The sequence below is a fragment of the Doryrhamphus excisus genome, linkage group LG20 (genome assembly GCF_037039965.1).
Source record: "Doryrhamphus excisus strain RoL-2023G ecotype Guam linkage group LG20, RoL_Dexc_Guam_v1.1, whole genome shotgun sequence".
NCBI lineage: Eukaryota > Metazoa > Chordata > Actinopteri > Syngnathiformes > Syngnathidae > Doryrhamphus > Doryrhamphus excisus.
In genome coordinates, this window is record NC_136376.1 from 3,560,828 (window position 1) to 3,570,534 (window position 9,707).

Below are 9,707 nucleotides of genomic sequence, written 5' to 3' on the forward strand. Positions count from 1 at the left end.
ATCCACTGAAGGAATCATAACACAAACGGAAGTTAACGTATATCAGAAGCGCACTGTTATTGCAATGCATGCTGTGAAATGTAGTTAAAGTACCATTGATTTAAAAGATAAAGCGCTGTGTAACTGTATCACTTTCCCATGATGCCGGGTAGTACAGAGGCAGTAACCATGACAGCCGTGTTGTTGTTGGTGCTAGCGCTAGTAGCATAGCCGCTCAATACAGTCAATTCAAGCCAACTTTAGCGTTTTAATGCGTAAACCGACTGAATGCGTGATGCAAAAATGGTTTTATTTTAAATGTAGCAGTGCTAGGAAGTGTGTTTTGAGGGAATAACTATGCCGCTGCTAGTATACATGTTAGCTAACCTTTAGCAGGTAGCCGCTACATAGCGTTAGCAACATTTGTGGTGCTGTAGGAAATGTCTTTGTTGTCCTACAGTTATTTGTGGGTTCAAAATGCGGGGACGAGACGACGAGACGGGAAGGGCTTAAGTCTTTAAAAAAGACGGAGAATGATTTCACGGTACAACAGGAAACCTGTGTCGCACAAGCTAGAAATGTGAGTACGAAGCAAATGACTTTGTAATACTGTATCGCTATCTGGTCACAACATTAGGTACACCTGTATTACTTTATTATATGGAAGAGAGAGACACAATTCAGTATTATTGTAGTTCAACACTACTGCCAACGACAACCGAAGCATTGTTATATTTTAAAATGACAGATTTGGGATGCAGGTCTTGTATTACATCTCAGGTGCAGGGGTACCTGTCTCGTTGGGTTATCATAACATGACCCTGGTGCATCATTATATTCAAAGCACGTCGCTAAAAAGTGATTATTGTTATTATTTTAAATTTGTGCTCACTAAAGTGTGCTTTTGCAGCCGTGGCTTGTCTCACAGCAGCCTCAACCACCACCCTCTCCCTGAGGAAGCAGACACCCAAACCCCTCAATGCTCCCTCCAAGATGTAGAGGAAGACACCGCCATCCACAACAGGTAAACACGGCTTTTTCCGCAAAATGACTGGCTCCCTGTACTGGGAATCAAACAACACCGGTGAGTTCTAGCTTCTTGAAATAGGACCCGTCAGATTAATTGATATCATGTTGCCTCCTTCAGATGTACGACTAAAAGAATGACTAATGAAGACAGCCTGTTGGAATATTCAATTACTATCTTCCACAGTGTTTTTAAGTCCGTCACCAATCCCATTTATACATTTTGTGTATTTGTCTTGTATGTATATTTAAGTTAGCTTAAATATTTGTCTTATGTTTGTTCAGTTGTGAGACATTCTGCTCCTCCAGCCATTCCGACTGTCCCACAGTCATCTCAGTGGCCTCCAGCCGGTCCTGGTCGGGTATCCACAGCTCCACGGATACGGGCATCTCCACTGAGAGGAGCTCTGTCTTCTCCTGGGGTTACGATGTAAGCCAGCCATGCAATTTTAGTGAAGGATTTCATTGACAGTTATGCCTGGATGTATTAATTCAAACATTAATTACAAATATGCTGAGCCTGGAGACAGAAAGTTGTAACAAAGACAGCCCATATAGAGTGTTAGCTTCTTAGTTTGTCTCTGTACTGCTCTGTATTCACAAGGCCTGGGCCCGCTGGGTATTGATTGTTGACACAGTTAGTCTACTGAGCTTTTTTTTTCAAAGGGACTCCAAATGTTATTTATCTTTGAGTTCCTCTGGCTGCTTCTAAGAAACACGACTCTCAGTAGAAAGAAACTTAACAGCATCCAATTCCAACGCTATCCTGCATGTCTTTACGTACTATATGTCCTTATGGCAGTGTTTCTTTGTTCATTTTTAAATTGCTCTGATCCTGACCCTGCATACACTTTAACAAAAAGAACAAAACAAAAAGAAGTAATATTATTTGTTACCACCATAAAAGATAGGGAATTGCTACTTTTTATCATTTTTAAAAATGTCTTTATTATTCTCTTATTCAATCAGTGCTATACTTCCCTAAACCTAACCAATAATATCAATATCAATTTCATCCAATTATAAAAATACCTTTTCATATTTTTATATAACATAATTTTTAAAATTAATGAAAAAAAAAATGATTTAATGCTATTTTTTTAATTCATCCATTCAATTTTTTCAAATAATTTTTTAATGATATCATGACAGTGTAACCAAAATATTTTTGGAAGACTGCACTGCGAAGAGTAAAATCCATATTAATGTATCACAAACTTATCCACCATCAATTTCATCCAATTATAAAAATACCTTTTCATATTTTTATATAATACAATTAAAAAAATAATAAAAAAAAAATTACGATTTAATGCTATTTTTTAAAATTAATCCATTAAATATTTTCAAATAATTTTTAATGATATCATGACAGTGTAACCAAAATATCTTGGGAAGAATAACTGCACGGTGAAGAGTACAATCCATATTAATGTATCATAAACTTTCCTTGGTGGATGTAACAACAGGCTTCCTTCGCTTCATTTTCTCAGGAGTTTGACAACGCAGCGTCACGACAAGTGCAGCGAATGTTTGAGGAGATCGACAAAGAGCTGTATGAGGGGAAAGGCAGTGGCGGAGGGATATTGCCGGGACTGCAGGACGAGTGTCAGCAGTGGGCTGAGCGCTTTCCACATCTTCGGTTTGTCACCTATTGACCCGATATCACGTTTTAATCTAAAAATATATATATATATTTTAAATTAACATTTTACTGTGACTTAGGATCCTCGGCACCCAGCTGCTGTGCCCAAGTGACGAGGGCTTTCAGTGGTACAAAATATCAGGGGCAGTCAGCAGTAGCATCCCATCAGCATCCCAGACGTCAATGGAGAAAGAAGAGAGCGGGGCAGAGTGAGTTTTCTGTTGCCATGTCATGCGTTCATCAACATTATCATGTATTTATGGTTGTGCGTCTTGAAGACTGAACGTGAAAGGCTGCAGCGCGGCACTGCTCAAGTCCAGCTCGGCCGATCTAGACGTTTCCATAAAGAACTGCAAGGACAGGCCCAGAGTGATCGAGGCAGAGGGTCACATGGAGGAGTACTTGGCCTTTGACAGCATCAGTCTGTGAGCATTAGCATTAGCATTAGCCGCACGCTTGTGTTTTAAGGTCGCGGCGTAACCTTGTTTGTGTTACACAGGGAGGACGAATGGAAGTGCTCGGAGCCGTCCCTCAGACACCGCTGCATGCCTCCCGTCTCGCCATACAAGTGTCGCCGTCAGGCTGTCCTCGACCAGTTGTTTGATGACGTGTGGAGGCAACTTGTGGGCTGCATGAGGGAGCTGGTCCAGCGCCAGTGGGAGTGCCACGCCATAAGTACGCCCACTCAGCATCCTTGATTATTTTGATTTGGTGACCGTAACCTGATTGATTCACATTGCGTGATTGGCAGATGATGAAAGGCCTTCTGGGAACGTGGGTCCTTCACCGTTTACGCTCTCCACAATCCCGACCATGCTGCCCAAAATTGGACAGGGCAGAGCGCCGCATCTGCCTATGCTTGCCACTAGTCTGCAGTTCCAGGTTAGTTAGTTGGACTGTTAGTTAGTTTTTTACACGAATACTACTACTTAGTGTCATTTCTCATATTAAAACTCAGTTAGAGATGAAAGTATATGCCTTGTTTGGCACTTACTCTGCACCAAGGTCAAAGGAGAGGTCACAGACAGAGTAACATTACTCATAGGGGCCTCTAGGGGGCATTTTTTTACGTAATCTGAGGATGGCTGTAATACACTGTAGTGTTTCTGCATCTTTATAGTCATCAATGCACTTAATGCAGTGTACTTACGCTCACATTTTAATAGCAGCATCATGCTAGGTTAGCTTATTTGCTGACGTATCGTTGGGAGAGCGGCTGGCTTTATTTTAAGATGTGCAGCGAAGCCTGCTTTTTAACAGAGCGTTCTTCTGTGAAGTGGTAGTCTGATGAGCGTGTAAAGTTAGAGTAAGAGTCCAAACTGATTTTCACTGTTCCTCTGTCATCACCCTCAAATTCGTTAACTTGTTTTCCTTCCTTCCCTCTTCCATGTGTCCCCCTTCGCCCTGACACCGTCTTCTACCTGTCTTTTCTTCATCTCTCCTTTCTTGTGTTGTCCTATTACCGTCTCTCCTGCTCTCCACTGCTCACTCACTAAAAGAGGTCAAGGGACTCAAAGCACAAGTCCCGACGGAAATCCAAAAGGCAGAAAAGGCCGACCAGTGTATGTAAAATTGCCAAGATGCCGCCTGGCGGTCATTGCCCTCCATCTCTGCGCCTCCTGCTTTTAGTTCTAGACTGAATGTGCTTGTGGCTGTCCATTAACCCATTAAGACAGTCGATAAATTAGCCTTTTTAGTTTGCCTTTTAATAAGCCTTGTGAAAGTTTTTATGTTAGTCCCCTTGCAGATTATGGTGCTTTTTGCATGCTAATTAACTCTTGACAAGTTCACCTTATAAAAAAGAACTAACCGCAAGCCCCCCCCCCTTCTTATGTGTAATACGCCTTACACATCACTTGTTCTCCCACCAGGCAGGAAAGGCCCAGCACAACCTGAACGACCTCATCATGATCCACAGCATCCCGTTACAACAGCGGAATCTGGCCGCTCTGGACAGAACCCAGTAAGGACGCACTTCTAGAACCCCGCTCATTCGTCATTCACCCACATTCTCAATTCTCTACCCAGGGAACCGGAGGAGCGCGCGCCCCTGAGACCGGGCTCCAGCTTGTCACCTGTTAGCAAGCCTCGCACTCGCCGGGTTCTGGAGCAGAGTTCGTCGTCGCTGACGCGCCCGCCTCAGTCGGCACGACGCAGAAATCTTCCGCCCCGCACGTTGCAGCCTCTGCCTCCTAATCTCAGTCAGTCCAGCGCAGTGGGATCCATGGATGAGGTCATTCGGGGGACACGGCTGTGAGTTGGGGCACACACACACACACACACACTTTGCATGGATTTCACTGTGTAGTCTTTTAAAGTAGACTTTTTTTTTTACTTTTGGTGCTGCAGTGTAGAATAACAGTGGTAGAAGTTTCATATATAGCAGATGAACTCATAATGAACTCCAACTGAAAAGGTAACATTTGTTATTGAACATTTCTATGAATGATTATTTGAAAATTGGGGGACTGATGCCAGTAGTAGAAGTTTAGCAACCAAACTCGTTGGAATAACAGCTCAGAAACGTATCTATTTAAATATAGAGCAATCAGGACATAAAATTAGGAACACGTGCCTAATCTAATAAACTTTATCAAAGCAATCTATTTTTAAAATACAATGATGCTCAGCAGTGATGTATCAATTTGTATCAATCAAAGAAAAACATCAAAATAGTAATTTCTTCTTTACAACACGAAAGGCGTCAAAGTATTGCATTCTATTACAAGTGTGCGTCTCCCTCCAAAAGACCCACAGCCAGCGACCGGCTGATGTCTCCACTGTTTGCGCTGAGCAGGAACACGCTCCTGCCGCCCATTGGCACCGGAGATATGGAGCTGTCCCCGTCGGGGCAGCAGTTCAAAGCCGCTCAGGTAACTGCACAACTTCAAGTTCAAAACCGCCTAACAGAAACTGTCTTGAAAATTTTGGAACCTTTTCAGCGCCAAAAAGGCCTGTCTGTCGTCAGCCGGGCCCACAGCGCTATAAACGACGAGGTTGCTAGTTCAATCCCAAGGGATCGTCTTTATCCTCTTGAAGTCTTCTCCCGCCCCAACACTACGCACACATATAGGGTAAGTTGTCACCGACTGTGGACATATAGACGTTATAACCTGCTTGAGTGGTGATGTCCCCCACCCCCCGCCTCAGTCAGATACTCCTTACCGGCGGTCCTTCACGGTGTTGGACAACATCGGGCAGGGGAGGACTGGCAGAGCTTCCATCGCCACAGGTAAGAGACTTAACTCAACTTTACACATTGAAGATGGGAAAAGGTATCACATCCCTTTTTACTCTACACAAAATTATACACCCTCCTTCTGCATTGGCCTGAATTTTTCGATAGAATGCATGCATTATCCACAAAAAATTTAAGGGAAATGTCCAAAAAAATGCCTCTTTTTCTAAAGTGCATGGGTTTTCCCTGGACATACACCACAACCCTCCATTATATTTTGTGGGAAATTGGGTAATGCCCTCTCCTGGCTTCTCAGATTCCCTTGGGATCGGCGTGACTGGTGTCAGCCTCGGCATCGCTAGCTCATCTTTCCTAGACTCCTTTTCCCACCACCATCCCTCAGGTCACTGGCCTATCAGGGATGAGGAAGAGGAACCTGACGTCAAAGCCCTGCCCACAGGTTAGTAGGCAAGAAGCATCAAAGCCACAAAGCATTCTGTCCATGATTAATAAATCCAAATTCTCTCCCCCTCCCATAGCTACACTGGTGCCCGTGTCTGTCCCACCTCGCGCTCACAGCCGAGGCGGCTTCTCATCCAGACTCAGCAGACCTGGACTGTAGCAGGTGGCTTTCAAAGTCTCCATGCACTTTAGCCATTTTTCTTTAAAAACAGCAGTCAAGTGCCCACCTTTTCCTTTTTTTTTTTATTTTACAGAAACCGTTTCATAGACTGTCTATTTTTGTATTTTAAATCAGCTGTTGCGGCTGCCAAAACAAAACAGGAACACTCGGATCTGTAAGATGTGTGCTTCTTTGAATGTGTGAATGTGACAAGTGTTCTATTGTGACAAAGCAGGGAACAACAACAAGCAGGACGGGGATGAAAACTTTTAGTACTGTACTTTTCTAAAAAACACTTTGTGACATGTTCACTCATTATAAAGTCAGTCCTGTTATTCCTCGCCTCTCCCTTAATTAGCATTTTATGGTATTGTAGACAGTTAAAGGTGCAAAACTGTGGAAAAATGCAAATCATGTACAAGAATATTAACTTTATTGTTCTATAACGGCACTAACAAAAAGTGCAATTACATTTTATTACAAGAACATTAAAATGCAAAAACAAAGATAAAGGGATGTCCGGAATGTCCTCACTTCTTTCCTCTTCGTGCTTTTTGGGATTTTCCACTTTTTTTCGAGTACTTGGCCTCCAGGTCGGACAAGAAACTATTAAAGTTCTGCTCCCTGGATTTGTTTCTTTGCTGCAAAATAACAAATTGTGGGTTTAGAGAGAGAAAAGCAACCAAACTAGACCTGCCCTGTAAACACTTAACGGTACCTTGATCATCATCGCCAGACTGTCGTCCTCCTGACCAAGACCCATCTCCTTCTGCATCTCCTCTGCTTCTTGTCGCTCTCTGTCAGCCTGGAGGAGAAAATCACATTATTAAGGAATTTGAACACAAATTCCTGTTTTTGTTCAAGTGCCACTTACCCTCTTCCTCCGAGCTCTCTTCTTCTTATCGCTCTCCTTAGCAAAGGCAGGGAACTCTGAGACTTCTCCACTTTCGATGGCAGCCCGGATTATGTCACCCAGCCTGGGCTCATCTTCCTGGGAGCTGCAGAGCGTCGAGGCCATGATGGCGTCCATGTCCCCCTCGTGCTGCGTGTACAGCTGCAGTAAGTCCTGCCTCTCTTCGTCAGAGCCCTTGTATTGCTTCTCAAAATCAAGGATGTCCTGCAGGGTGATCTAAGTGACGGAGATATCACGTTGTTATAGGCGCGACATCCATGACGTGTTCCAAGACTCACCTTCGGGAAGAGTAGCCTCCAGTAGTCCTCCCAGCAGCGGTCCTGACTCAGAGCATCCGACTCTTCGTCCACCACCCCCTGCTCGTCATACACTGTCCTCTGCTCCTTGTCACTCAGGACTGCGTATAACTTTCCTAAGACCTGTACCAAAGGAAAGGAAAACAGGTGAAGTAGCTTTACAGTCCATCAGTTATTAATATGAATATATTATGATGCATTCAAGTGAACTTAAAGCATTATGCACATGTTATTCTTCAATCAATACGTGCCTCTGCATGAATTTTGATGCAGCTGAAGTGCAGGTGTACCTGATGAAGTGCTCAGTGTTTATCAAGCCTGCCCTCGGTGTATTATGCACCCACATATTTAAAAACAAGGTTGAGCCGTAATTCGCCTTAGACTCTCAGCGGCAACATAACAAAATTAGCAGAAACAAGAGCTAGCTAGTGTGTTTTCGCCATGACTCTTGCTAGTACGTGTTGCTAACAGGGAAATGATAGCTGGGAGGAAGAGGGAGTACCTGGAACTTCTCAGTGGCCAGCGGGTCTTCTGGGGCCCGGTCTGGATGGACTTTTAGAGACACTTTGTAGTAGCTTCTCCGGATCTCTGCCTCGGTCGCCTCCTTATTGATGCCCAGCACCTCGTACAGGCTGGCTGTCTTAAACAGCTCCTGACACCGGTCGAGCAAACCCATCTTGGCACTGATTAGTTTAACCCCCCTTTCAAAAATCACCCCACGATGTTTAGTATTTGTTTTAGCTAAACCTTCCCTTTACATTTACTCACTACCTTCCGTTACCTCTTGCTGCTGCTGCTGCTGTTGTTGTTGTTTGGACACTTTTGGCGCGCTAGCATGTCTTACACAGCTACATGGACGCGAACGTGCTGACGCAATAGTCATACGTAGTCTCCTATTGGCTAGAGTGACTTCTGACGTCATATGGTCGCGACAGACCTTGGTGTGACGGATTCTTATTGGATAATAACTAACGTCACAGAAAGAGGGAATTGTTTATTTTTAGTGACTTTTTTAAACTATGGGACGTGCTATATTTTAATAATGTTGTAAATAATTTATGTCCACTAAAGAGGTTTACATGTGAAATCACACTTGTTTGTGAGCATGAAACCTTTAATTAAAATATTCACATAATTCCTTAATTTCTTAGTGAATATAGACGCCTCTTCCAATCTCTCGGTTCGATTATCGTTTTTCAGAAAAAATCATTGATTAATTAACAATCACTGTTTGTAGTAGTCCATGGTCTATTATTCATCAAAACATTGAAATGCAAGTAATGTAAATGTAATTATCCTATACCTTTCACTCAATGTAGCCAGCCATGGACTCAAGAGTGGAAAAAAGATTCTCCTCCCGTTCCGTGTGGAAGTGGTAAGTTTGTGGCTTCTTTCTTTGTTCTTCTTTTCCACACTTAAGTTTAGAATAAATTAATTTGAGGCTAACTCACTAGCTCGCAGCCGTCCAGAGTCTCTTTAGCATCATAGTTGTGTAAGCCGGTGTAAACAAGGAATACTAGTGTAATGGTGACTGTAGGGCTGTTATTTCATATATACGGGGCTCTAAAAAAGTTAAAAGCTATATTTAGGAAGCCACAAACAGGTTTTGTATAGTCTGAGCACATAAATATTCATTAATATAGAATCCTATATCGCGGACTTGTGTGGAACCAGTTAATTACTATGAAAGAGGGACAACTTATGTATTTACGCAGTCTGCACATTTCTAGTAGGTCTACTGCACAACATTATTAATAATTGACAGATTTATTGTTGTCTAAAAGCTCTCTGCAGCATCCATAATTTCTCAGTGGAAACAAAAAGCAAAATATGCACCTCTTCTGTAACGGGTGACTTATTATTTTTCTTGGCTGCTACTACTGACTCCAGAATTATGGAGTTTTTATGTGAAAAAAAGTATCAATGTGAGATCATGGACAGAATAGCAATGATGCGTCAATGATGACATTTCCTGATGCTGTATATCATAGCACTTACAAGGCATCCAATCAGAAAACACATACTTTATCCTCTAAAATTTCACTCAC

General features: G+C 42.8%; 2 protein-coding genes across 4 annotated transcripts; one reads left to right on the top strand and one right to left on the bottom strand.

The window, feature by feature from the left end:
* Window positions 1–88: 88 nt before the first annotated feature.
* fam149b1 (family with sequence similarity 149 member B1) lies at window positions 89–7,153 on the top strand. 3 transcript variants are annotated; one of them, XM_058058893.2, is made up of 16 exons: window positions 89–559; window positions 890–1,003; window positions 1,315–1,435; window positions 2,499–2,647; window positions 2,731–2,859; window positions 2,929–3,075; window positions 3,150–3,325; window positions 3,402–3,532; window positions 4,150–4,212; window positions 4,522–4,613; window positions 4,679–4,903; window positions 5,400–5,523; window positions 5,593–5,724; window positions 5,801–5,882; window positions 6,145–6,288; window positions 6,368–7,151. In XM_058058893.2, exons 1-16 carry the CDS (start codon window positions 513–515, stop codon window positions 6,448–6,450), a joined length of 1,959 nt encoding a protein of 652 aa, XP_057914876.2. In that variant the 5' UTR covers window positions 89–512; the 3' UTR covers window positions 6,451–7,151. The 3 variants fall into 3 exon arrangements, with proteins under 3 accessions (XP_057914876.2, XP_057914877.2, XP_057914875.2); XM_058058892.2 differs by having other exon boundaries at window positions 513–559; window positions 1,291–1,435; window positions 6,368–7,153; XM_058058894.2 differs by lacking the exon at window positions 4,150–4,212 and having other exon boundaries at window positions 91–559; window positions 1,291–1,435; window positions 6,368–7,146.
* On the bottom strand, window positions 6,706–8,516 carry dnajc9 (DnaJ (Hsp40) homolog, subfamily C, member 9). Its single transcript, XM_058058900.2, has 5 exons — window positions 8,162–8,516; window positions 7,642–7,782; window positions 7,325–7,579; window positions 7,169–7,255; window positions 6,706–7,091 (listed from the first exon to the last, which is right to left on the bottom strand). The coding sequence occupies exons 1-5, from the start codon at window positions 8,333–8,335 to the stop codon at window positions 6,981–6,983; spliced, it is 768 nt and encodes a 255-aa protein (XP_057914883.2). The 5' UTR covers window positions 8,336–8,516; the 3' UTR covers window positions 6,706–6,980.
* Between the last annotated feature and the right edge of the window lie 1,191 nt (window positions 8,517–9,707).

Bases quoted from the DNA above. Each gene is read 5' to 3' on its own strand.
- fam149b1 (XM_058058892.2), top strand. From the start codon at position 513: ATGATTTCACGGTACAACAGGAAACCTGTGTCGCACAAGCTAGAAAT. The intron at 2,860-2,928 runs GTGAGTTTTCTG...TGCGTCTTGAAG, and splicing joins AAAGAAGAGAGCGGGGCAGA to ACTGAACGTGAAAGGCTGCA. The intron at 6,289-6,367 runs GTTAGTAGGCAA...CCCCTCCCATAG, and splicing joins CGTCAAAGCCCTGCCCACAG to CTACACTGGTGCCCGTGTCT.
- dnajc9 (XM_058058900.2), bottom strand. From the start codon at position 8,335: ATGGGTTTGCTCGACCGGTGTCAGGAGCTGTTTAAGACAGCCAGCCTG. The intron at 7,580-7,641 runs GTGAGTCTTGGA...TCCGTCACTTAG, and splicing joins GGAGGCTACTCTTCCCGAAG to ATCACCCTGCAGGACATCCT. The intron at 7,256-7,324 runs GTAAGTGGCACT...TTTCTCCTCCAG, and splicing joins AGAGAGCTCGGAGGAAGAGG to GCTGACAGAGAGCGACAAGA.